This window comes from Diabrotica virgifera, chromosome 4 (genome assembly GCF_917563875.1).
Source record: "Diabrotica virgifera virgifera chromosome 4, PGI_DIABVI_V3a".
NCBI classification, from domain to species: domain Eukaryota; kingdom Metazoa; phylum Arthropoda; class Insecta; order Coleoptera; family Chrysomelidae; genus Diabrotica; species Diabrotica virgifera.
This window is the reverse complement of record NC_065446.1, coordinates 35,607,940-35,635,595: the sequence shown is the minus strand read 5'-3', so window position 1 is coordinate 35,635,595 and position 27,656 is coordinate 35,607,940. Positions and strand designations below refer to the sequence as shown.

At 32.6% G+C, this 27,656-nt stretch overlaps 1 protein-coding gene across 3 annotated transcripts in view; it reads right to left on the bottom strand.

Moving 5' to 3' along the window:
• Positions 1-23,698, bottom strand: part of LOC126882986 (transcriptional repressor p66-alpha) — a 104,157-nt gene extending 80,459 nt beyond the window's left edge. Inside the window, exon 1 of one of the 3 annotated variants that reach the window (XM_050648132.1) lies at positions 22,787-23,698. In XM_050648132.1, coding sequence (XP_050504089.1) covers positions 22,787-22,824 — 38 coding nt within the window. In that variant the 5' untranslated portion in view covers positions 22,825-23,698. Of the gene's footprint in view, positions 1-22,410; positions 22,657-22,786 lie in introns of those variants that run through there. The other 2 variants (XM_050648133.1, XM_050648134.1) reach the window with 2 other exon arrangements.
• Between the last annotated feature and the right edge of the window lie 3,958 nt (positions 23,699-27,656).

Genomic DNA, 27,656 nt, shown 5'->3' with positions numbered 1-27,656 from the left:
AATGATAGAAATATATTCTGAACCTGAGGCCTCATGTTTTTCTGATTAAATCACCACATCCATTACTTGCATTATTTGTTGTTAAGAAGAAACTTTCATTTCTTTATCAAATAAATTTTGTGTTCTCTGTTGTTTTTGTATTTTGTTTATATATAAATTTTTGACTTATGTAAATACTTTGTATATTGACATCAATAAACTGAATTGAATTGAATAAAGAACACTGTTGTTTAGTCTCATAATTTTGTATATAATTTCATGATTTTTAATACCCTATTTCATCTTCAACAAAATCCCTAAGTGCGTCATAGGGTTCATTCTCAGAAAATTCTCCATATCGGGAATATTCTCGAGAATATTCTCTGATTTTTCATTCTCGAGAATTTTCCAACACTAAGTAGGCAAATGACTGAGTAGCAAAAAAACTTATTGCCTAAACCATTAATAAAGTTTAAAAAATTCTGTAACATCAAATTTAGTTCACTGTTTAATAACTGACACAAAAAGTATTTTAATGGTTAAAAAATTACAATAATAATTAAAGAAAATGATAAGAGCAAAAGAAACCATTATGTTTAGTTATAATGACGAAAGATAACAAATTAATTATGTTACGTTTTAGTATTTAGGTATTTGTTTAGTAGCGTCTATAATTAAAAGATGACTCATATTTTACATAAATTTAAATTCCCAACAATAAGTGAAATAATATTGCACCTTGGTCCAAAATGACCAAGTAAAGATTTCAATTTATGAGTAAAAATTGAGCATGAATTAAAAATTAGATAAAAGTATTGTACTAGTCTGTTTTTAAACCAAGAGGAGTAATTCAAATTTCCCGTGCCGTAAAGCTTGTTTGTAATTGGTTTAACCTCAGGCAAGTTTACTCCACTGTTATTTATTTATTTATTTTACGGACAAGCCCAATTCTATAAAAATACATTATATTTTTTAATTGAACATAAAGTGTTACATAAATACATAGTGTAGGTACAGATAAAAACAATAACATAATATAATTAGTTCAGAGAAATAAGGAAAAAAATAGCCTGTTGGTGACACAACCCCTCCAGGCCGAAACCAAATTTTTTGAGTAGTGTGGACATCTATAATAATCACCTATATGTTTCCTGCAGCCGATTTTGATGATATACATAGTAGTTATAAACAATTGAAGATCAAAAAACGCTAAATTTTCGCTTTTTTCGTTTATTGCCAAATTGCTAAGCATTTTAAACAAATTTGGAAGTAAGAAGCTCATAAACCATATAAAAAACTTCAATATGGCTCCCGCTGAATACGTCTATCTTTATTCGTTGCTTAGAAAATTGCAAAATAATTCATAAATTTTGAGTTTTTATAAATATTCATAACTTGTGTAAAAATGAACTTAGAATCTTCTTATTACACGGAATGCTGGGACTTCTGGTGCTTAAATTACATACTAAATTTCATAACAATTGGTCAAATAGTTTAAAAGTTATTTAATTTGTTTATCCCAAATTAATTTATTTTGTAACACTATAAGTCAGAAAATGATGAAGTTGCAGTAATACTTTGGATAGATTATGAAAGAAGAAGATTTATACTAATAACTTAATTAAAAAAGAATGACAAAAAATAATTCTAAGTATCGCAAAATTATTTTGCAAGAACATGCCGATTTTTTGCTTATAAACAATTAGAATAACTTTTTAACCATTACCCGTAGAAAAATTATTTTTTCACATTTAGAAAGACTGAATTTTTATACAAATTTAAAAAAGAAAAAATTGTCCTAGGACAATTAGGGACGAAGTTGCTGCCCCCCATTTTTTAATTCACAGCAGCTTTCTTTATAACAATTACGAAATCAAATCAGTCACATTGGAAAGAACATACTTCAGAGTTTTAATGTACCAAATATAAAAAATATATACTTTCCAACAAATCGTCCACAAATCTTCAAAATGTGACCCTTAAAATCGGCCGGCCTCGAAACTTGGGAGATCGATGAGAAGGGGGAAGGAAATGTTAGCTGTATCTCTTGTTCTCGCCTATGAATTTCGACGTTTCTTTTTTAATTTGTATGTACTTTTTGCGTGCAGTACGAGTATGCATTATTTAAATAAATTAATTGTTATATACACCATCAAATTTGTTTAAACAATTTTTTTTCAATTTTTTTTTAATAATATTTGAAGTAATTTTAATCACAAAACATACATTTTTATGAATAATATAATAATACATAGTTTTTTATTAAACTTAGTAATAATTTAAAGTATGAAAAAACAAAATTATCCCATTCGATTTTTTCTAAAAATAGTATTGGTCTATGGAAATCAGAAAATCTCAAATAAACTAGGTTTTATTTTTTTAGTAAACATGCTATTAGATGAATGAAAAACTGAAGTTACAGAACCACCAAAAAAGAGATAAACGTAAGTAATTGATTGGGGTTGGAAATTAACAGATCTTCTTTATATATCAGATATTTTATTAAAATAAACTATCTGCTCTTGCAAAACTGGTTGACCCAGTACTTGTTAGTACAGAGATATAAATAGTTTATGGACTTCGATTATCAAAACCTCAATCTTTCTCTATTATCTATTTTGGAGTTTCTTTTTTAATCTGCATGTACTCTTTGCGTACGTTACGGATATTATGTTTTTTGTTAATAAAGTGGTTATTTAATTAACTATGTAAATTGTGTAAACAATTTTTGGAAATTCTTTTACGATATTTTTAGGATGACTTTGTTGGCAATTATAGGAATGGATCATATGCACTTGACTTTACAAAATCTTATAATAAATGGGTAACTGATTATATTTACGTTTTTCATAAAAATACAAGTATTCCTAGATAAACCTCCTTTAATTTTATTTTAATAGTCTTGCTATCATACCAAAATGTATGAAATATATTTTGTTTTTTTGCAATCTTAAAATTATAACTTTTAGGGCCGGTTGTTCGAACGCTAATCAACAATGATCATTATCAAATATTTAATTACTGTCACAACTGTCAATGTCAACTTTGGTTGGGTTGCTGAAAACATAATTATTGATTACAATTATGAAATTAGTTAATCAATTATGTTAATAATTGTTATGTTAATTGATTAACTAATCTCATAATTATAATTAATTACGTTTTCAGCAACCCAACCAAAGTTGATATTGACAGTTGTGACAGTAATTAAATATTTGATAGTGATCATTGTTGATTAGCGTTCGAACAACTGGCCCTCAATGTTGTAAGATACAATTATGTATTACAATATTGTAGAAAATTTCTGAAAATAATTTTGTTCTTTTTATCCACTCTCTAATTTTGTTACATTTCATTTTTCGTTTATCTAGTAGCATGTTTATCAAGAAATAAATCCTAGTTTATTTGAGATTTTTTATTTTCAATTTAATATTACAAGCCAATTTTAGATTTAGGAATGATTGAATAGGATTAGTAATATAATAATTACAGGGTGTAACAAAAATACAGGTCATAAATTTAATCGCATATTCTGGGACCAAAAATAGTTCGATTGAACCTAACTTACCTTAGTACCTATAAATATGCACATAAAAAAAGTTACAGCCCTTTGAATTTACAAAATGAAAATCGATTTTGTCCAATATATAGAAGAGATTTTTTATTGAAAATAGACATGTGGTATTTTTATGGCAGGAGCATCTTACAAAAGAATTACAGTAAAATTTTGACACCCCATAAAAATTTTATGGGGGTTATGTTCCTTTAAACCCCCCCAAACTTTTGTGTTCGTTCCAATTAAATTATTAATGTGGTACTATTAGTTAAACACAATGTTTTTAAAACTTTTTTGCCTCTTAGTACTTTTTCGAAAAGTCAGTTTTTATTGAGATATTTTAAATATTCGTCAAATCCACCACATATTTGTATAATATGGTTAAGTACGATTATGAAGACTTGGTAATCGTATGAAAATTTATTATTTATAATTTACATTGTTAGGCATATTTTGAACCATATTAAAAAAGAAGCCACATCTTGATAAAAGGTGCCTTATCGAAAAAATACTAAAAGACAAAAAAGTTTTAGAAACATTGTGTTTAACTAATGGTGCCGCAGTAATAGTTCAATTGGAACGTACACAAACATTTGGGGGATGTAAAGGAACAAACCCCCATAAAATTTTTATGTAAACAAATTTAAAAAGAAGCCGCAACTCGATAAAAACTGCCTTATCGAAAAAATACTAAGAAGCAAAAAAGTTTTAAAAACAGTGAGTTTAACTAATGGTACCACAATAATAATTTAATTGGGTTGTACACAAAAGTTTGGGGGGTTTAAGGGAACAGAACCCCCATAAAAATTTTATGGGATGCAAAAATTTCACTATAATTTTTCTTTAAGATGTTCCTGTCATAAGAATGATACATGTCCATTTTCAATAAAAAATCTCTAATAGTTTTCGATATATTGGAAAAATTGATTTTCATTTTGTAACTTCAAAGCGCTATAACTTTTTTTATGTGCACATTTGTATTAAGGTAAGTTAGGACCAATCGATCTATTTTTGGTCCCAGAATATGTGATTTAATTTATGACCTGTATTTTTGTTACGCCCTGTATAACTAATATGTACGTTTTACAATAAAAGTTACATCAAATATTATTAAAAAAATTGAAAAAAAATTGTTTAAACAAATTTGATGGTGTATATAACAATTAGTTTATTTAAATAACGCATATTCGTAATGTACGTAAAAAGTACATACAATTTAAAAAAAGAAACAACGAAATAAATAATCGAGAACCAGAGATACAGTTAACAGCTCCTTCCCCCCTCTCATCGCTAACCCAAGTTTCAACGCCGGCCGATTTTAAGGGCCATATTTTTAAGCTTTGTGGATGATTTCCTTGAAAAGAAATCTTTTGTATACTTGGTACGTTAAAACTTTAAAGTATGTTCTTTCAAATGCGGCTGATTTTATTTCTTAATTGTTATAAACAAAGCTGCCGTGAATTAAAAAATGAAGGGGGCTAACTTTGTCCCTAATTGTCGTAGGACAATTGTTTTTCTTTCTATATGTGTATAAAAATTTAGTCTTTCTAAATATGAAAAAATAATTTTTCTACGTGTAACGGTTAAAAAGTTATTCTAATTGTTTATAAGCAAAAAATCGACATGTTTTTGCAAAATAATTTTACACTAATTATTTTTTGTCATTTTTTCTAAATTAAGTTAATAGCATAAATCTTCTTCTTTCATAAACTGTCCAAAGTATTACTGTAACCTCATCGTTTTCTGACTTATAGTGTTGCAAAAAAAATTAATTTGGGATAAACAAATTAAATAACTTTTAAACTATTTGACCAATTGCTTTGAAATGTAGAATATAATTTAAGCACCAGAAGTATCAGCATTCCGTGTAATAAGAAAGTTCTAACTTAATTTTTACATGTTATGAACATTTATAAAATATCAAAATTTATGACTTATTTTGCAATTTTCTAAGCAACAAATAAGGATAGACATATTTAGCGAACGCCATATTGAAGTTTTTTATATGATTTATCAGTTTCTTACTCTCAAATTTGTTTAAAATGCTTCACTTCTTAGTAATAGACGAAAAAAGCGAAAATTTAGCGTTTTTTGATCTTCATTTGTTTATAGCTATGTATATCATCAAAATCGGCTGCAGGAAACATATAGGTTATTAATATAGATGTCCATACTACTCAAAAAAATTGGTTTCGGCCTGGAGGGGGATGTGTCACGAGAAAAATCTTATTTCTCTGGACTAAATATAAAAAACAGACATACAGAAATATAAATATAATATAGAAGTAAATATGTAATAGGAAATAATATCATAAAAACAAGTTAACAAATTACAGACGTTTCACTCAAATATTGATCCCATGTAAATTTCTTTTAAAACGACTGATGGAGTTGTCGAACAGTTGTAAATTGTAAAGGGAGTTTGCTAAATTCAAGACTCTGAGTACGAACGAAAAAAGGGAATAATTTAACCTATGGAATGGTACATAAAATGTTCGCACTTGTCTAGTGGTGCGAGGTGGTACAAACAGTGCGATCTTATTGAGTAGTTGAGAACAACTACTGTATATACCATTAAGATCTTGAATAATAGCAAAAGGTCCCTTTGTTTTCTCCGGCTTGCAAGAGAGGGGACCTGCAGTTGATGCTGCCATACAGTGTAATCTTGATAGGTGTGAAGCTTAAAAGCAATGTAACGGAAGAAACTGTCACTTGTTATCAAATTTTGACACTAATGACATTTATAAAATTTTGACACTATTGACATTTCATAGGTTAATTAAGTTATATCAGAGATTTTTTGTATATTCTGCGTTATTCCATTAATTTTTAGATTTTTAGTCTGTTTTTATATAAAAACAGTTGTTTTTAGAACTCTTGAGGGACGTATTAGTATAATATAATATTTATGGATTATCCTCAAAGGCTGATATCTTCTTCTTTAAGTACCGTGCCCAAATTTGTAGGCGTGGGTAGCTTCCATAACAATTTGCCGATATTTGCTGATATGATCAACCAAAAAAGAAGATGTATTTGGTGATATTTCATCAGTGACTTTCTTGGGTGTGAATATGTCTTTTTAGTTTACTCCTCTTGGTTTAAAAACAAAGTTAGTGATATCTGCATTCAAAGTGACTTCTACAGTCTTTGTTCCACTTGACCAGGGCATTTAGCACTAAAAACACCCGAATAAATAAATTTTTAAATACAGCACCTAGAGACTTGCAGTTTTTTGCATTATATTCAGGATGACGTCAGAAAAAAAGTCTACTATTCAAAAATGGGTGGAAATGCATAATTGCACTGTAAAGTGCATAAAATGCATCCAAAATTGCATAAATATAAAAATAAAGTCAAAATCAGTATACTAAGGAACAAAATTTACTATTTTGGGGGGTTTTCGGGTCACTGAATACGATTACGCCATCAGAACTTACCCCCGGATCACCTGGTGCCCAAGGTCACGGCAACAGACGTCATCTTCTAGAGTTTCGATGGTTTTCCGCATTAAATCGATGCAAACGGATTACTAACGGATTTTAATGGTCGCTAAATACGAATATGCCATCAGAATTGACCTCCGGAGTACCTGGTGCCCAGGGTCGCTACTAAGGCACGTCATCTTCTGGAATTTCGGCACTAAATTGATGCAACTGGACTATTCGGGGGGTATTTGAGGTGGTTAAACACGAATATGCCATCAGAACAGACCACTGGATTACCTGGTGCCCAAGGTCACTGCATGAGACGTCATCTTCTGGAGTTTCGAGGGCTTTCGGTATAAAATTGGTGCAGACGGATTACTTACGGGTTTTTGAGGTCGCTAAACACGAATATGCCATCATAATAATTGGCCTTTGGGATACCTGGTGCCCAGGGTCGCTACTAAGGCACGTCATCTTCTGGGGTCTCGAGGATATTCGGCATTTAATTGATGCAAATGGATTACTCACGGGTTTTTGGGGTCGCTAAGCACGAATATGCCATCAAAACCGACTCCATGGGCACCTAGAGCCCAAGCTCACTGCAAGGGGCGTCGTCTTCTGGAGTTTGAGAAATTTCGGCATTAAATTGATGAAAATGGATTACTCAGGTATTTTTGAGTCGTTAAACACGAATATGCCATCAGAACAGACCATCGGATCACCTGGTGCCCAAGGTCACTGCAAGGGACGTCATCTTCTGGAGTTTCGAGGGCTTGCGGTATTAAATTGATGCAAACGGATTACTTGCGGGTTTTTGGGGTCGCTAATCACGAATATGTCATCAGAATTTAATTCCGGAGCACCTGTTGCCCAGCATCGCTACTAAGGCACGTCATATTCTGGAGTTTCGAGGGTTTTCGGCTTAAAATAGATGCAAATGGATTACTCGGGGGGTTTTTAAGGTCACCAAACACGAATAGGCCATTAGAGCAGACCCACGGAGCACCTGGTGACCATGGTCACTGCAAGGGACGTCACTGTGCTATTTAATTTTCTTACTTATGTATATATAAAATTTATATAACATTTATATCTGACAATGTTTTTCCTTTATTTATTTAGATCCGTTTACTATATTCTATTATGACAATGTTATTGTTATAATGCGTTGGCGTTATTATTGATCATCGTAATCACTAGGTACTCCAGAATCCTTCATCTAAGTCGTACTCGTGTTCAACGACCCCAAAAATCCAAAGGTAATTTGTTTACATGAATTTGGTACCGAAAACTCACGCAACTTCAGAAGAAAACGTGCCTTAGGCACCAGGTGCTAAAGTGTGCGTTTTAACGGCGTATTCGTATTCAGCAACCTCAAAAAGCTGTGAGTAATCCGTTTGAATTAATTTCGTACCGAAAACTTTCGATACTCCAGAAGATGGCGTGCCCTAGGCACAAGCTGGTTCAGTGTCTGTTCTAATGGCATATTCGTGTTCAGGAACCCCCAAAAAAAAGTAATCGGTTTACGTCAATATAGTACCAAAAAACCTCGCCCAGAGGATGACGCCCCTTGCAGTGACTGCAGGCACCAGGTGCTACGATGGTCTCTTTTGATCGCATGTTCGTGTTTAACTTTAAAAACCCCCGAATAATCCATTTTCATCAATTTAATGCCGAAATCCCTCAAAACTTCAAAAGATGATGTCTCTTACAGTGACCTTGGACACCAGGTGCACAGTGTATCGGTTCTGATGGCATATTCGTGTTTAGCGACCTCAAAAGCCTCCAGTAATCCAGTTGCATCAATTAAATGCCGAAAATCCTCGAAACCCCAGAAGATGACGTGGCCTAGTAGCGACCCTGGGCATCAGGTACTCCGGAGTTTGGTTCTGATGGCATATTCGTGTTTACCGACACCAAAAACCCGTAAGTAATCCGTTTGCATCAATTTAATACCGAAAGCACTCGAAACTTCAGAAGATGACGTCGCTTGCAGTGACCCTGGGCACCAGGTAATCCGGTGGTTTATTCTGATGGCATATTCGTGTTTGGACTTCAAAAACCCCGAGTAATCCGTTTGCACCAATTTAATACCGAAAGCCCTCGAAAGTCCAGAAGATGACGTCCTTTGCAGTGAACTTGGGCACCAGGTGATCCAGAAGTCTGTTCTGATGGCATATTCGTGTTTAACCACCTCAAAAACCCCCCGAATAGTCCAGTTGCATCAATTTAATGCCGAAATCCCTCGAAATTCCAGAAGATGACGTGCCTTAGTAGCGAACCTGGGCACCAGGTACTCCGGAGGTCAATTCTGATGGCATATTAGTACTTAGTGACCCCTAAAAGCCGTGAGTAATCCGTTTGCATCGATTTAATGCGGAAAACCATCGAAACTCCAGAAAATTACGTCTCTTGCCGTAACCTTAGGCACCAGGTGATCCGGGGGTCAGTTCTGATGGCGTAATCGTATTCAGTGACCCGAAAACCCCCAAATAGTAAATTTTGTTTCTTAGTATACTGATTTTGACTTTATTTTTATTCTTATGCAATTTTGGATGCATTTTATGCACTTTACAGTGCAATTATGCATCTCCACCCATTTTTGAATAGTGGACTTTTTTCCTGACGTCATCCTAAACATAATGCAAAAAATTGCAAGTTGCTAGGTGCTGTATTTAAAAATTTATTTATTTTGTGCTAAATGCCCTCGTCTACACTGTGTACAAGTTAGGCAGGAAAGAACACAACATGTAAATAATTCAGAAACTATCTTACGAGGGAGCCATTTATTACTGACTTATTTGGGCCAATAACAAAGTAAATTCTATACCGACACAACCTTATATTTTGGTGGCATACTGGCACAACTTTTAGTGTGCCGGTATAGACTAAAAAATAAGATATTTTGTTGAAGGTTATAACAATTCTAAAGTGGCATAACTTTAGTTTTATTAAAATGTGCCAGTGTGTTGGGATACACGGCATCTCTTAGTAATCTTCTTATTAAAACAAATCCTTTTAATAATTTTAAATGTCTTTAGCAAAACAAACTACGTTTGTTTATAGTAAATACGATCGACCTAAATTAGCACATATCAGTGTAACAGTTTAGGTTTGACCAAGGTCGGTTTGCAATAACAATAGTATTCATTATTTTTATAACCAAGTCGACTCAGCGCTTTTAACCAAAACAATGTTACTTTCATTATATACCAAAACAATAAACAAGAGAAGACTAATTATTATCTTCTAATTCCATTGCGAAGAGTAAGTCATTAATATTTGAGATCCCAAAAGGAAAACATCACAGCTACTGAGAACTAACGTACCACCAGCTATTTACCGTTAGTACTCTAACTTATAAAATAAATGCATCTACGGTGATACAAGTTATTTCATCAACCCTTATGGTAGGGGGTAACCAACCCCTAATTATCTAAGGTGGCTCAGAAGCCAGGAGCCACCATATGGCGATCCAAGACCAGGGAAGAACACAGGACTGGTAACGAGTATGGAGAAAAACGTCAATGTTCTGGCACCTCGACCACCCTAGAACAGTGTGGTATATAGAAAAAGGATGGAGACGTCAGGCCCGAGACGGAGCTGAGAATGGTATGGAAAATGGAACTTGGTATGGAGATGGAACATCGTGGGACAGTGAACAATGCTATGGAACGTGCAGGGAGGACTTTTTGGTGATACGAACACAGTTCGAACTTTTTGGTGAAAAAATTAATTAGATTTAACTGTTATAATGGATTCAGTTGTTTTCATCATTTAACAATATTTTATACTCTTTTATTTTTTATGTTTGTGTTTTATACTTAGTTGTAGTTTTACATGTATCTAAATTTTATATTTTCATTATTAGGACGAAAGCTCTGCTTTATTGTATTTTGTATGTATTGGGTTTATCCCGTTAATTAATAAATAAATAAATAAATAATTATTTTGCTAACCTAAATATATACTTTTATATATATACATTGATTTATTACTATTAAGTTTGAAACATCTGAAAAGTTCTGCTTCCCTTCCCTTAACAAATATTTTTCTATCAAACAAACACTAAACATATCAAAATAGCATGTACCAAAATATATAGTCACTGCGCAAGCTAAATAATGACGTCACTGGCTTGATGAAGTTTAATTCGCGTCTACCTAACTTTTTTATTTGCGTACACGTTAGCCTCTACCTACACACAGCGAAATATAACCATAATCAAAACTAATGCAAAACTATGTGACGTCACGGGCCGTTTGAACTATTTTATACTGCAAAAGACTTTAAATATGTATTTCTAAGTTATTACGAGTTTTTGAAGTGTGAAATTTTGGAAATCTCATTTTTAAACAAAACTGAACATTATTATCTAATAAAAAAAAAAGTGCAAGTTCCCTATTAGAAAAGTAGTTCCAAAAAAATGAGAAGGGCATTTAAAAAAATGCAAGATAAATGTTTTGATTGCATAAATTCAGATGTGAAGGCCCAAAAATTACAAAATAGACTGAGCCACTGGCTGGATAGCTCCATAAAGTGAAAATTGAAGAAAAAGAAAATCAATGTGAAATTGTATAAAAATCGATAGATAAATACAACAGCATTATTTGGAGTAGCATTATATCACTTTTGTTCAACTGATAATCATTAAAGTTTTTTATGTCTATTCAGTAGGATAGGTATTTAGGCCAACTATTCCAATAATTGAAAATGGCATATCAATGTTTTGATTAGCAAATAATAAATGCAACCGAGAAGAAATACATGAGCAGAATAGCAATAGCTGGAGTTACAAAGTTTGAAAGATTTAAAAATGAAGATATAAGGAGAGAACTGGAGCAAGAACCGATAATGAGGGAGATCGAACACAAACAATTGTACTGGTTTGGCCACACAGAGAGAATGGAGCAAAAGAGACTAACAAAGAAGGTACATGAAGCCAAAATGGGAAACAAAAGAAAAAAGGGAAGGCCGAGAAAGACATGATGGACCAAATCCATGATATAGATGAAAATAGAGACATGAATATAAGTGATATGTTGTGTCAGATTTTTATAATATCGTAACTTTTGGTATTCAACGTTTTATTCCACAGAACAAATTTAGAACATCTAACTATCCCTCTTACTTCTCTAGGGAATTAAGAGAATTGATATCACTAAAAAAGAGTAAACATAAAAAATATAAGCTATCTTATAGTGAAAGGGACTATCATGAATTTAGTATGTTGAGAGCACAATGTAAACAATTGAGTCAAGAGTGTTACAAAAATTATCTGACATCTGTAAATGGGGATTTGATTAGTAATCCAAAGAATTTTTGGAAATTCATTAATGGTGGGAGAACATCAAGTAATATTCCAAAAAACATGGTTCTAAATAATTCAGTTGCTACCAATGGCCAACAAATTGTTGACTTATTTGCTAATCACTTTTCTACAGTCTACTAAAATGCAAAGGCAATGCCTCCTGAAAAATTTTATAGCTAAATTAACATAGATTGTCCTGCGATACATGTATCTGAGGTTTTCGAAAAGTTAGGGACTCTTCCTAATAAGCTAATGATTGGGACTGATGGCATTCCAAATCTTATTTTAAAACAGTGCAAAAATATTCATTTTCTCAGCCATTGTGTAAAATGTTTAATTTGTCTCTATCTACTGGAATTTTTCCCCATATCTGGAAAGAAAGTTATATCTCTCCTATATTTAAAACAGGCTCCAGAAATGATGTTACAAACTATCGTAGTGTATCCATACAATCATCTATCCCAAAATTATTTGATAGTCTCATGTATAGTTATTTGAACTGGCATTGCAAACAGATCATTATTGATGAACAGCATGGTTTTAGAGGAGGTCATTCCACAATGACCAACTTGCTTCTATACCATATAGGTCTGGATCCCACGTATGAAAAAAAGTTGATTAATAACAAGCTGAAAATTTGTTAATAGCTTAAGGGTGTCTAGTCGGACAAACTTTGATATATGGCAACACTGGAACAGGGGCAGTTTTAATTGTGGAACAGGTTAAAAATTTGGAACGGTCACACCACGAAAACGGCACATTTATTTTGTCCGACAGAACAGACTTAAACTCTTCGAACAGAGATTAAAGTCTCATGCAAAAATCAGACTGCTATTTATCACCAAATGGGCGTGTTAATGAGTGGAACATATAGAATATATCAAATGACAGGAATTATGACAGTTGATAAATAGCAGTCTGATTTTTGCATGAGAGTTTAATCTCTGTTCGGAGAGTTTAAGTCTGTTCTGTCGGACAAAATAAATGTGCCGTTTTCGTGGTGTGACCATTCCAAATTTTTAACCTGTTTCAGAATTAAAACTGCCCCTGTTCCAGTGTTCCCATATATCAAAGTTTATCCGACTAGACACCCTTAAGCTATTAACAAATTTTCAGCTTGCTATTAATCAACTTTTTTTTCATACGCGGGATCCAGACCTAATAGTAAGTTGTTGGATGCCATGGAGAGGGGGTATCAAGTTGAGGCTGTGTATACTGACTTCTCCAAGGCATTTGATAAGGTCAATCACTTATTATTGGTTGAGAAGCTAAGAAATATAGGTTTCTCTGATAGATTGGTAGAATGGGTGCTTAGTTTTTTGAGCGATAGAAGGCTAGTAGTTAAAATCAGTAACTTTATATCTAGAGTTATTGAGGTATGTTCAGGGGTTCCTCAGGGGGGCACTGCTCTCCTTTGTTATTTAACATGTTTGTTAATGACCTCAAAAAGGTCTTAAAGTATTGTGACTTTCTGATGTTCGCTGATGATCTCAAATTATTTTTAACTATACGTAATGAACTTTACATTAGTTTACTACAAAAAGATCTGGATAGTCTTTCTCAGTGGTGTGAACATAATCTCTTAGATCTTAATATTGATAAATGCTTTCAGATTTCATTTCATAAGAAAAAAAATAGAATACCATCATTTTTTTTTTTTTTTTTTTTATTTCCACGGGACAAGCTCAATAAAGTTACAATTGTTTACAAATTTTGGAACAATTTAGTATACTAAATATAAGTCATATATATATATATATATATATATATATATATATATATATATATATATATATATATATATATATATATATATATATATATATATATATAACACATAAAATATAATAGTTAAAATAGAGTTAACATAAATAATATAAATTACATACAAAACAAATTAAAAACAGACTGGTAAAGGTGGACATAACAAAACAATTAAGAGGCAATACTAATTTGTTGTAAGTTGCGTATAAATTGGTTGGGTGTGGAACTAAAATTAAGCCTCTCGGTATTTTGATTTGCTAGACGTAACATTCTAGTTATAGGTTCATTGAGGCCATAATTACATCGATGAAATGGTACATGAAAAGTGGTTTCGACTGCATTTCGAGTACTGTATGAAGGAACTTTAAAACCAACCTTAGACAATAAATAATGACTATTTGCTGTACCATTTAACAAACTATATAGAATTTTCAAATCATGGTGATAACGACGTTCTTCCAGTGTATTGATATTTATAAATGCTCTAATTTCGTCATAACTGTAAAACCTGTTACTCCCAGTAATAGCTCTAATTTTAAATCCCAAAAACCTAAGGAATTTGTTTTGGACCTTTTCAATTTTTTCTGCGTAAACATTATAGTAAGGTGACCAAATACTACAACAGTATTCCAAGTAAGGTCTAACAAGAGAACAGTATAACAATTTTAGGGTATTGGGACTTTTAAAATCATAGCAGTTTCGTTTCATGAAGCCAAGCATCTGTAAAGCCTTTGAAATAATAGAATCAATATGATCTGCGAATTTTAGCGATTTGTCAAACAGTATTCCAAGATCTCTTATTGTATTAACACAATCTAGTGGTGTGTTATCAAGTTTATATTCAAACGGAATACACATTCTACCTTGATAAAAACTAATTTTATGACACTTTTTGACATTTAGCTCCATTTCATTTTCTTTACACCAATTCTGTATTTTATTTAATTGAAATTGCAGATTTTCGCAATCGTCAGGACTAGATATTTTCGAAAAGATTTTTAAATCATCCGCAAACAAAAGCTTATCACAGTTTATATCTGCAATATCATTTATAAATATAATAAATAATAGCGGACCCAGATGTGAACCCTGAGTAGCGTTACCAGGTGTCCCGATTTGCGCGGGACGTCCCGATTTTCAAGGGTCTGGGGACGCGTACCGATTTGTACCTGATCGGGACACTAAATGTCCCGATAAATTTCACCAACGAAAACCAATTTCAGCATGACTTGTAGTGAATTTTATAACTATGTTATAAAAACAAGGCACTCCAAAAAGGCAAAATCGAATGAAAAATATAATTTTAATAAAAAATAAATAATTTACTTAATCTACGATTTTGTTTTGTAATTTCGTCTGATTATTATGATTATGTAGGATTAAATACAAACTATAGAAACAACATGTAGTTCAGTAAATGAACGCGAAATACGGCGATACCGTGTAATTTTCAGGATCAACTCCGAATTGCATGAAAATTTGGATTTAGATTCTACTTACCCTCCACTTCAAAGTTAAACTTGTGCCGTTGGTTGCTTTTACTAGGGGGGTGACAGTCATCCCTAGTCGGGAGTGAAAACCGCGCGTTTAAAATAAGTCCGGAAATGGATAAATTCTAAGCAACTTTAGTTCTATAAAAATTTTTAACATAGTTAATACTTTTTGAGTTATTTGCAATTGAAAATGTTTATTTTTCGACAAAAAATCACGTTTTCAGGCGGTTTTTCAGAAACAACTCAAAAAGATCGAAAAAAATATTCTTAGCAAAAATGTAGCATATAAAAAAAGAAAAAAATTATGAATTCGTAAAGTCTATAGACCCAACAAAAGCAAAGTTTCAGCTCATGAAAAATACGTTCTTATTCGTCAAAATCCAAAACAAATATTTCAATGTGAAATAACCAAAACATGAAGCAGTTTTCGGGAAAAACCCATAAAAACTTTTTTAAGGTGTTTAATAAAGCTTTATTTTTATGTTTTAAAAAAGTTTCTAGCATCAAAACTAAGCGAGTTATGCTCAAAATCAAGTTGACCACCTTTTTTTGGTAAAAAAAATCGTAAAGATCTCCCAGTATTTAGCACCCCAAATGAAATTAATCGTTACCGCTTTACAAACAATTTAGTTTAATTATGTATTTTTTATATGATCTGTAAGTTTCACCGGTTTGAAGGGCTTATTTTTGAAATAGTCATAGTTGAAAGGGCCTGAACGAGTCACTAATCACGAGTGTATGCAAAATATGAACAGCCATATCATATCCAATTTTTGTCTTACAGAAAAACAAATTGAAACTATCATATTTATAAAAGCAAAACCTACATTTTTACTCGAGATTTTTCGTATTACTAATACTTTTTAGTTATTTTGAAAAAAGGGCATTTTTCCATTATTTTAGATAATATTTTTACTATAAAACCAATTTTTTTCAAAAATAAGCACTTTCGGTAAAGCGGTTACGATTAATTTTATGTAGGTTGCTAAACAGGAGGAGATTTTCACGATTTTTTTTACCAAAAAAAGGGGTCAACTTTATTTTGAGCGTAACTCGCTTAGTTTTAATGCTAAGACTTTTATATAAAACAAAAATAAAGATTTTTTAAACACTTTAAATAATTTCTGATAAGTGCTTCCCGAAAATTGCTTCACTTTGTGATTATTTTATGTTGAAATATTCGATTTTGAATTTGACGAATAAGACCGTATTTTTGATGAGCTACAACTTTGCTTGTACTGGTTTTATAGACTTTCTGAAAACACATTGTTTTGTTTCTTTTTGTATAAGCTACATTTCTACTAAAAATATTTTTTTCGATAAAATACTTACTTCTTGAGTTATTTGCTATCGAAAAATAAACATTTTCAATCGCAAATTACTCGAAAAGCGTTGACTTATTTAAAAAATTCTATAGATCAAAAATTGTTTTGAATTAGTCAATTTATCCATTTTGGGACTTATTTTAAACGCGCGTTTTTGACCCCCGAGAAGGGGTAACTGTTACCCCCCAAGTAAAAGCAACCAATGGTACAAGTTCAACTTTGAAGTAAACGGTAAGTAGAACTTAAAACCAAATTTTCATGCAATTCGGAGTTGACCCTGAAAATTACACTCCAATACGGTCATTGTTGTTTATTTATCCCGACCTACAGCCCTAAATCCCGATTTGTTGAACCTTATGTACCGATTTAAAACAAATCGGACCTGGCAACACTAACCCTGAGGGACCCCAGAACTGACAGCTACATCCTGAGATAGACAATCCTGGATCCTTACTGCTTGGCGCCTTCCTATTAGGTAGCTTTCCAGCCATTCAAGCAGTTTCCCATCTACTCCAGCAGCTTCTAATTTAGACAATAGGATGTTATGATTTACCCTGTCAAATGCCTTGGAGAAGTCTGTATAAACAGAATCAATTTGATACCCACCCTCCAAAGCACTTGACAACGCATTCAAATAGCAAAGAAGATTTAATTCCGATGATTTGTGTTTCTGAAAACCATATTGCTCATCTACTGGAAACAATTTGAAACATACCGAGAGGCAGTCGGACACTAAGCTTTCAAATAACTTAGGAATGGTACTTAATATAGAAATCGGTCTATAATTTGTAATGTCAGATCTACTACCAGCTTTATGTATTGGCGTTAAAAAACTTAATTTCCATGAATCAGGAAAGCAACCAGTATACAATGAAGAATTAAAAATTTCCCACAATGGTCTGGCCAAAATAAAACTGCATTTCTTCAAAACTATAGGAGGTATTTTGTCAGGACCAGCACCTCTGTTCACATCTAACGCCATCATCCTTTCATATACTTGAGATATTGTAATATTACATGAATTAATCGTTATATTGGTGGTGGGAGGTAAAGCACGTTTACTGATTACTTTCTCAGAATAAACTGATGAGAAATATAATGCAAAAGCATTTGCAATATCACTTGGAGTTGTATAAGTGATATTGTTCAAAGACATTTCATTTGGTAAACCTGTCCTCGTTCGTTTTGAATTTATGAATGACCAAAACGATTTAATGTTACTATGAATGGAATTCTCAGTTTTTTCTATAAAGTTATTATGACAAGTTTTTGTTAGAGCTTTACATTTACTTCTAAGGCTCGAGAATGCATTATAATCATTTAGAGAGGAACTAACTTTAAATTTTAAATGTGATAACTTCTTTTCAATTACTAGTTTCTTTAGTTCTGGCGAGAACCATTTTGGAAACTTTTTTGTTGACATTATTTTTTTTGGCACAAAAATTTCAAAAGCACAGTACATGACTTCATAGAATGTATTTAACATTTTATCTAGACTTTGATTTTCAAGAATTTGATCCCATTTAACACAAGAAAGGTAATCATTCAAGGCGTTAAAATAAGTGTTATTAAAATCCAAATAGTAAGAGCTGTTCAGGTTTGTTGAGCAGCCATTACTACAAAGAAAATCTTTTATGGCAATGTTCAAGGCAGGATGATGCCTATCTAATGGAACTATTTCCTCATCAGAAGCTATAACTTGAATAGAACTGTCATTAGCAAATATCAAGTCCAATAAAACCACACGAGAATTGGATATTGTGTTGATTTGAAATAAATTGTGAAAATTACATAGATTTGACAATATCCAAGCAGATTGAGTTTCATTAGGAGTACAATATTGACTAAAAGTAACATTGGAAGACAGTTCATCATTAGACCACATAATGTTTGGCAGATTAAAGTCTCCGAACAAAAATAGTTTGGAAGCTGGATACTTCTCACTAACTTCATCAACACTTTCACTGAATTCGGTATATACAGCTGGTTCCGCTTTGGGTGGAATATAGACAGTTCCAAATATTGCCATAGACTGACCACTGCCAATAGTAATAAACACCTGTTCAATATTACTGCTGCTTACAAATAGGGTACTCGAGATTGACTTCCTGACCGCAATCAAAACACCGCCACCCCTAGTGTGGATGCTAGTTTCACTTGATCTATCTTTTCGGTACACAATGTAACTCTCCATACCAAGTTCAGAGTCTAGAAAATCAGCAGTCAGCCAAGTCTCAGTTAGAATAATTACATCATAGGAACAATGTGAAATATTTAATAAGAGAGTCTGAAGTTTAGTTCGAAGCCCATTTGTATTTTGGTAATAAACATTTAAGTTATTATGAGGCGTGCCATGTGGAGACTGACTTAGTTTTTTTGAACAATTTTGGGTATATTGTTAAAATATTTAATGGTTAAATTAAGTTCACCTTGGTCTTGTCTCTTTAATAATTCACTTCGAGTTTTACTAAAAAGCTCACGTTGCATTTGAGTTTGATCGAGACTTATAACGATTTTTTTGTCTTTGTTGGTATTGTGTCTATTTTTAAACACCATAAAAGCTTCTTGAGCAGAAAATAGTGTTAGTTTTAGTGGTCGATTGCCATTTTTATTTTTCTTACCCACTCGGATTATTTTTTTAACTTCAACGCTGGATGGGTTATCTACGATTTGAGTTATGAAACTCTTAACTTCTTGAACATCAGAGTTACGATTTGTTTCTGGAAAATTAAAAATCATGACATTATTTGCTCGTTTTTGCCTCTCCTGTATTTCTGTAATCACTTCTTCGGCACTAAGATTTGACCTCTCTTCTTTTAGATTTTGAATTTCCACTTTCATTTGCCCAACTTCTGCCTTAAGAGCTTCAATCTGCCTCACAAGATTTGGCACATTTTTAAACTCAAGCCTACAGTCAGTACAGAAAAAGTATAAAGATCTCTTCTGCAGAACCACTGCACGTAACTCACTGGCACTGAGACTGGTGCACTCTTCAGTATTATGCAATATTATGTGACAGCTGTCGCACACTACAGATTTATCTCCCACAGGATTTTGACAATTTCCACAATTTCCATTCATGATAATACTTTGAACTAAATTCCTGGACTATAAGGCTTATTAAAAACCAACTTATATTTGGAAACAAGTTAAATTAGCCTATACTAATTGATGTCAGCAAAAAAGAAGGAAGCAAAAACCAGCTCATTAACAACTTACTGTGGATTTATAACACAATTTAGTCAATTAATTGCACAATTAATTGAATAATTTTATTCTATAAATGGGCAAAATCTTAAAATAAATGAGGTAGCTAAAGACTTGGGTATACTATTTGACTCCAAACTGAATTTAGTGATCATATAGATAGATTAACAGTAAAAGCAAACAGGATGTTAGGTTTTACACTAAGAAATTGTAAAGGGTTATCTTTGGAGGCAGTGAAGACATTATATGTTGGGTTGGTCAGATCACAGCTTGAATATGGGTCAATTCAGGGGTCAATTATCTGGTCTCCTCAGTATAATGTCTATAAGTCATTATTGGAGACTGTGCAACATAAATGTACACCACATGAGACCACAACTATTCTCATATTTTAAAGTACAGTACAACCTGCCATATCCGGACCTCCCCATATCCGGACGGTTCTGCGCCGTCTGGATCTACCAAAATCTACCTAGAAGGGCAGCGCACTAAAAGGAGAACTAAAAGATGGCGAAATAATGTATTATAGAATCTATAAAACGTGTATATCGACGAAAGTTATTGACAGCGTTGATTACTGGAATGTATGAAGGAGAACACGTTTCAGAGACTGTAAAAAACTAGTGGTCTTGATATCCGGATTTTTTCATATCCGGATCGGTCTGTTGCCACATTGATCCGAATATGGCAGGTTTTACTGTATTTTAAACTGGATACATTGGAGAAGAGAAGAACCATGTTTGATATTTGCTTTGTTTTCAAACTATTGAATGGAATTATATCATGTCCAGAAATTCTTTCACAAATCAAATTTGCTATTCCATAGAGAATGCTTCGACAAAATAACTAATTTTTTGTTGGCTTTCATGCAACAAATTATGGTAGACATTCATGGATCGATCCCTAGAGTTTATGAATAGAGAAGATAGATTGGATGTGTTTAATAACTCTTTGCAGTCATTTAAGAGAACTCTTTTGGAAATATTTTAAATGTTATATTGCTATTACATATACAGTAGAACCTCGCAAATCCGAACTAATTGGGGGGACAACCTGTTCGGATTCCGAAAAGTTCGGATTATCCGAAAGTTAGCCTAAGAAGCTAAGGAAGATGATTTTTAAAGGATATGGTCTACCACCGATCCTTTTATGAAACTTTATCCGCACGTTTATGCCTCCAATCCTCCAATATTCTAAAGCTGAAAAATCTTTAGATCACTGAAATATTAAATCACTAACGCCAGTAGTTTTGTTTCGTCACGGGACATGGGAATTCGGCCATGTAAATGATTCATTTAATTTGTAATCTGGATATTGATTACACTATGTTTCTCATGTTTCTTATCTTTTTCAATGTTTTCGTTCATATTATACCATGGGAAATGCGTATTATGCACATTCCTTTATTGATCGTGTTTAAGTTTTTATAAGTATATACTATGTGTATTTATTTTTAATAAATTTCACATGTCCAAATTCCTATTAATTTTACATTGTTAAATTTTCTGGTTCTCTGTACATATAATAAACATGTTTTTAAATTTTTATTTTGAATTTTTAGAATTTTTTTCACTTTCCGTTGGTTCGGATTTGCCGAAAGTTCGGATTTGCGGGGTTCGGATTTGCGGGGTTCGGATTTGCGGGGTTCGGATTTGCGGGGTTCTACTGTAGTTGCCTCAAAGCAACAGTAGGATATGGCATATCCTATCTGGTCACCAATAGAAGTACATGCAAGGAAGAAATGGATAAGAGGCAGAACCCTACATCCGACACTGTGAAGGGCACTAAGGATTATGGGAAAGAAGATTAGCAAATACAGTACAACCTGCCATATCCGGACCTCCCCATATCTAGACGGTTCTGCGCAGTCCGGATCTACCGAAATCTACCGAGAAAGGCAGTCCTGCTGTTGGACAACGCACTAAAAGAAGAACTAAAAGATGGCGAAATAATGTATTATATAATCTATAAAACGTGTCTATCGACGAAAGTTATTGACGGCGTTGATTACTGGAATGTATGAAGGAGAAAACGTTTCAGAGACTGTAAAAGAAGTACTGATCTTGATATCCGGATTTTTTCATATCCGTCTGTCGCCACATTGATCCGGATATGGCAGGTTTGACTGTAGAAGCTTTTGCACATTGATAGTGTGTTTTAACTTCAAAAATTAAAGAAAAGAATTGTTGCCAGGTATAAAAAATATGTAAAAAATGCCTTGTATAACACAGGATGCACTTTATATAAAATGTATCAAGCACCATGTTAAAAAAAGCAAGTTATGAGTAGAGTTAAATGTGTATAGATCTCTTTCATAAGTTTAATAATTAGAAAATGGCTTAATATATACCTTTACTAAATGCTGGTTTCAATTCTCTTCCTGCCTAGTCTATAGGGATGTTAATTTTGACAAGATCTCAAAATGTAAACAAATGTCACATAACCCCTTCCACTAATCTCTTTAATTGTGTCTGTCTATGGACACAATTATTGTCAATCAAAAAGAAACAAAAATAGAAATCCAGTTTCACTTGTTTTCCTCTACTTTTGTGAAGCCTTTTGTTGAAAACAATTTACCTATATAGGTACCTACTTACAATTCCTTAAAATGAAATTGTGCTGTTTCTTTCCAGTTATGTCATGAATAATATTATAGATAAACAACAAAGATGGTTTATAATTTAAATGTATTACATATTTTATTTTTTCATAAAAAAAATACCTACCTAATACTCAAATCGACAACAGTTTCATCGACATCCATGTTTCCAATAAAAGTCTAAAAAGGAACTATCACCTTTTGCACGAGTTATTCAAATTATTTTTATAAAAAGATAGTCCGCGCATCTAAAATCACAGTATTTATGTAGATTACCAGTCAATCAAACGAAAAAATAATTATAAGAATGCTAGCCTATTCAGTCCGATTCATGCCCCCTACTACTGTTGCTAATTATTATTATCAAAAGATGTTGATAATCGGCATGTACGATAACCCCATTCCCAAACGAAACTTTTATGAAATACAGTAGGTAGGATCCAAGTCATCCAGTTTTTCTTCAATTGTTAACGTTGTGATATAATTCGCTATTTTAATTGTTTACAATTTGCTATTCACTTGAAAGTCACACATCAAAACAAATTTAACCACAACTTAAATCAGAAAAAGCCGCTTCCAACGACACCAAACATGGTACATTTATGAAGTGATGGTTGAACGCACCTTAGGTCAATTAGTGCACCGAAATTGTAATCTAAACTCGCGTTGACAAATCGATTATCTTCCTGCATGTATATACACTTTTCTGAATAAAAAATCATCTTTCTACCTGTTACGAAAATATAAAAACTTTTCTCAAAATCTGCATTAGTATCGATGTCACATTATGACAGGGCCATTATCAAAGAAATTCGAAAAATATTATTTTTATCAAAACACGAAAAATTGAAAAGCGCGATAGCCACCAATTCACCCCGGGCCAAAATTAACAGACAACTGATTCGTTTCAATATGGCGTGGCCTTGTGTTGAGCTCATACGCTAACGCAAAACTCACCGACAATTATAATCCCTTTCCTCTTTCTTTTATTACGATAGTCGATGAACGACGTCCGTCGATGCTTTTTACGTTTTGAATTTATTCATTTGGCACACGATACAATCAACCGCAGCTACCATGTTATCTCTTTCACTCGAACGAGTTCAAAATTGTATCTTTCATCTTTAGACGGCGTTGTTTGCATTTGTAAACTTCTAAGCCAATCAAAAACAAAACTCTTTAGACGTATCTATCTCACTTCCACTTTCTATTGCGCTATTTACTAATGCGTCCGTCTGGCCGTGTACCCTATGATTAGAAAAATAAAAGATGTTTTACAGGTGAATTTTTGTTTAGTAAAATATTGGAAAGAATAATTGTTATCTTATGTAATTAGTAAATCAAGGTCATATGGGGATATACAAATATTTCTGGTCATCAAAAATAGATGCATGTGCCACATTTTGATGTACCGTTGATTGAAATATTGATATGGGATACCTCCAATTGATATGGGATACCTACAATACCTCAATCAACGGATGTACGGATACGGCTGTCAGGGTAGACCAGGTGTTTCGTCAATTCCTTGTAGGTACCTTGTTCCTTGGTTATTTTAATTAAACTTAACAATATTATTGCATAGGCGTAACCAGGGGGGGTTGTAAGCCCCCCATTTGGTTGTACTTTGAGCTCTATTACGCTTAACACCATTACTATTCCATACCCCCAGATACACCTCTGGACCTCTGTATTATTGTATCCACACTCTTTGAAAAAATCTTCAACCTGGGTTGTGATGTGATGTAATACAATATAAATTTAGAAAATACAAATCAGAACTAAAAAAGAATGTGTGTGTACTTTGTACGCACGTAAGAAGTTATACCTACTTCTATTATTATGATTTCAACGAAATTAATAAGTATACTTAACAGGTTATTTGTATTTTATTTGAATATTAAACTAACTTTCTTTACCTACCACTTTTAAAAAAATTTTATTAAAACGTTACCAAAAATATAAAAAAAAAGAATATGAATCGTCCGGGATTTGAACCCGGGACCTCTTGATCTCCGGTCACGCGCTCTACCACTGAGCTATATCCCTATTGCTTTGACAGGTTACAAGATTTCTCATACATACTGACAAATTTAATAGACCAAGTGAAGTATACTGGGACCGTGCAAGTTCGGCAAAGCGACCCCTATTTCTACGCTCTATACTAAAATTCGCACTTTTAATTATATTGGCCAATTATATTAGTCCTGGTTACTGGATAATTGTCAAGGCCATAGTCCAAAAAAATAATAAGAAGAAAAAATAAGATTCAGGTTATGTTATGAAAACGTCAACAATTGTATGTAGTAAATAAAATTAGTTATTAAAATGCAGTACTGCAAGCAAAATAAAATTAATTAAATTTACCTTTATATAATAATTGCACATCATATCAATATTGTGGAGCAATATATAATTTTTCTGCTTCATTGACAGAAGGTATGAAATATACGTCAATTTGACAATTTCAATTGACAATTAGGCATTCCAAATCACGTGATATAATATGGCTGCTGGATGGCAAAACTGTCATCCATAGGCGTATCCAATTATTAAACCACTTCATATTTAATTTGCTGTCACAATTTCACAGATTTCGCTACACAGTTAACAAAAAAACAAAACCAAACAGGATATTCTTTACAAATTTGTCAATATTTAATGTAAACATTAGATACGCGATGACCACCCCCCTTATCTATGTCTATGATGGCCATGTCAGTTTAGCCATCCAACGGCCACCACTGACAGTTCATTGGAATCCCTAATATTAATTATTTAAGATAGTTGCAATATTTCTCCGCGACTCGCGCAGGGTCGTTTCTCGTTTCCCCTTCCAAGTACTTGCACACCGCGAATACTTACTACAGTAAAACCTCGATATAACGGACAAGATAATCCGGTCAAATGTGAAAAAAATTAAAAATATCTCTGTATTTTACAAAGAATTTCAATAACTTCAAAAAATCTATCGAGTAATAAAGTGTGATGTACAATGTACATATTTTTATTATATTACCTATTGCATTATATTGACGATAGTAATATCCAAGTAAGTTGGATATTCCTATTATTTTCAGTTATCGACATATTTCTTACAATCCTCATCCTTATTTTTTTAATAATCAAATTTTAGAAAAGAATAGTTAAATTAACTTAAAAAAGACTTATATTTCCATATACAGAGGGATTTATTAATATGTATGCGTAATTTTGATTAAAATATGATGATTTTAACTAAATTCCATTCAATCCATAAAATATTGCTCCTTTATGAGATAGTCCAGTGTAAGTGTTGTACCACAGTAAAAATAAGGTATAATCTTAGTCCAGAAAGCCACTGCGCATCCGCTAGGAAAAATATTCTGATTCGGATTTTTTGCACAATCTTACTCAAAAAGGATCCCTTTTAACAAATTTGCATGTTGCCAGGACCAAAAGTGGGTCAAAAATTTTTTAAATGTTTTTTTTTTTGTCTTTTTCCTAAAATTATTATTTTTGCATGGAACAAAGTTTTTCTAGGTTTTTTGGATCATTCCAAACAGAAAAAGTCTTTAGTGACATTTCTCTAAAGTTGATAGTTTTTGACATATAAGCGATTAAAAATTGAAAAATTGCGAAATTGGCCATTTTTAACCCTCAAAAACTATGTGAAAAACTGAAAATTTGAATGTTGCCAAGGTAGGTAGATATTCTTTAAACATCGATGATTGATGAAATCTGGAAGAGTTTTTTGCAATACAATATTCAAAACTCCTTTGTTTTTTAATTGTATGGAGCAAATGAAAGAAATAAATTCGTTATTTCGTAAACTGGCGACTTTAAGGAAAAGTCCCGAAACAGGTCGATTTTTATTTTTAAATTATGATATTGTGGCATATATGGTATACTAGTGACGTCATCCATCTGGATGTGATGACGTATTCAATAATTTTTTTAAATGAGAATAGGGGTCGTGTGCTAGCTCATTTGAAAGGTTCTTCAATTCTCTATTTAGTAATATAAACATTTATATAATTATTTATACAGGGTGTCCTTCTACTTCTTTTTTTGTCAAAAAATTTAATTTAATAAAAATTTTTTGACACCCTGTATAAATAATTATGTAAACGTTTACGTCACTGAATAGAGAATTAAAGAACCTTTCAAATGAGCTACACCACACGACCCCTATTCTCATTTAAAATAATCATCGATTACGTCATCACGCCCAGACGGATGACGTCACTAGTATACCATATATGCCACAATATCATAACTTCGATCTGTTTCGGGTTTTTTCCTTAAAGACGCCGGTTTACGAAATAACGAATTAATTCCTTTCATTTGCACCATACTGTATACACATGCAACGGTGGAAAATAGTGTCGTGCACGCGTGATTAGAAATTAAAAAACAAAGGAGTTTTGAACTGTATTGCAAAAAACTCTTCGGGATTTCATCAATCGATGTTTAAAGAATATCTACCTACCTTGGCAACATTCAAATTTTAAGTTTTTCACAAAGTTCTTGAAGGTTAAAAATGGGCGATTTCGCAATTTTTCAATTTTTAATCGCTTATATGTCAAAAACTATCAACTTTAGAGAAAAGTTACAAAAGACCTTTTCTGTTTGGAATGATCCAAAAAACCTAAAAAAATTTTGTTGCATGCAAGAAAAATAATTTTAGGAATAAAACAAAAAAAAACGTTTAAAAAATGTTTGACCCACTTTTGGTCCTGGCAACATGCAAATTTGTTAAAAGGGGTCCTTTTTGAGTAAGATTGTGCAAAAAATCCAAATCGGGATATTTTTCCTAGCGGATGCGCAGTGGCTTTCTGGTAGGGATGGGAAAAACCTACCGGTTTAAACCTAAAACCGGTTTTTTTACTTCGCAATAATCGGTTTTACCGGTTGTTTTTTTGCCCCGGTTATAACCGGTTTTTCTTTTTATAGTAAAAACCGGTTATTAGCTTTTTACGGTGATTATAGGATTAGGTTAGGTATTATTTTGGATC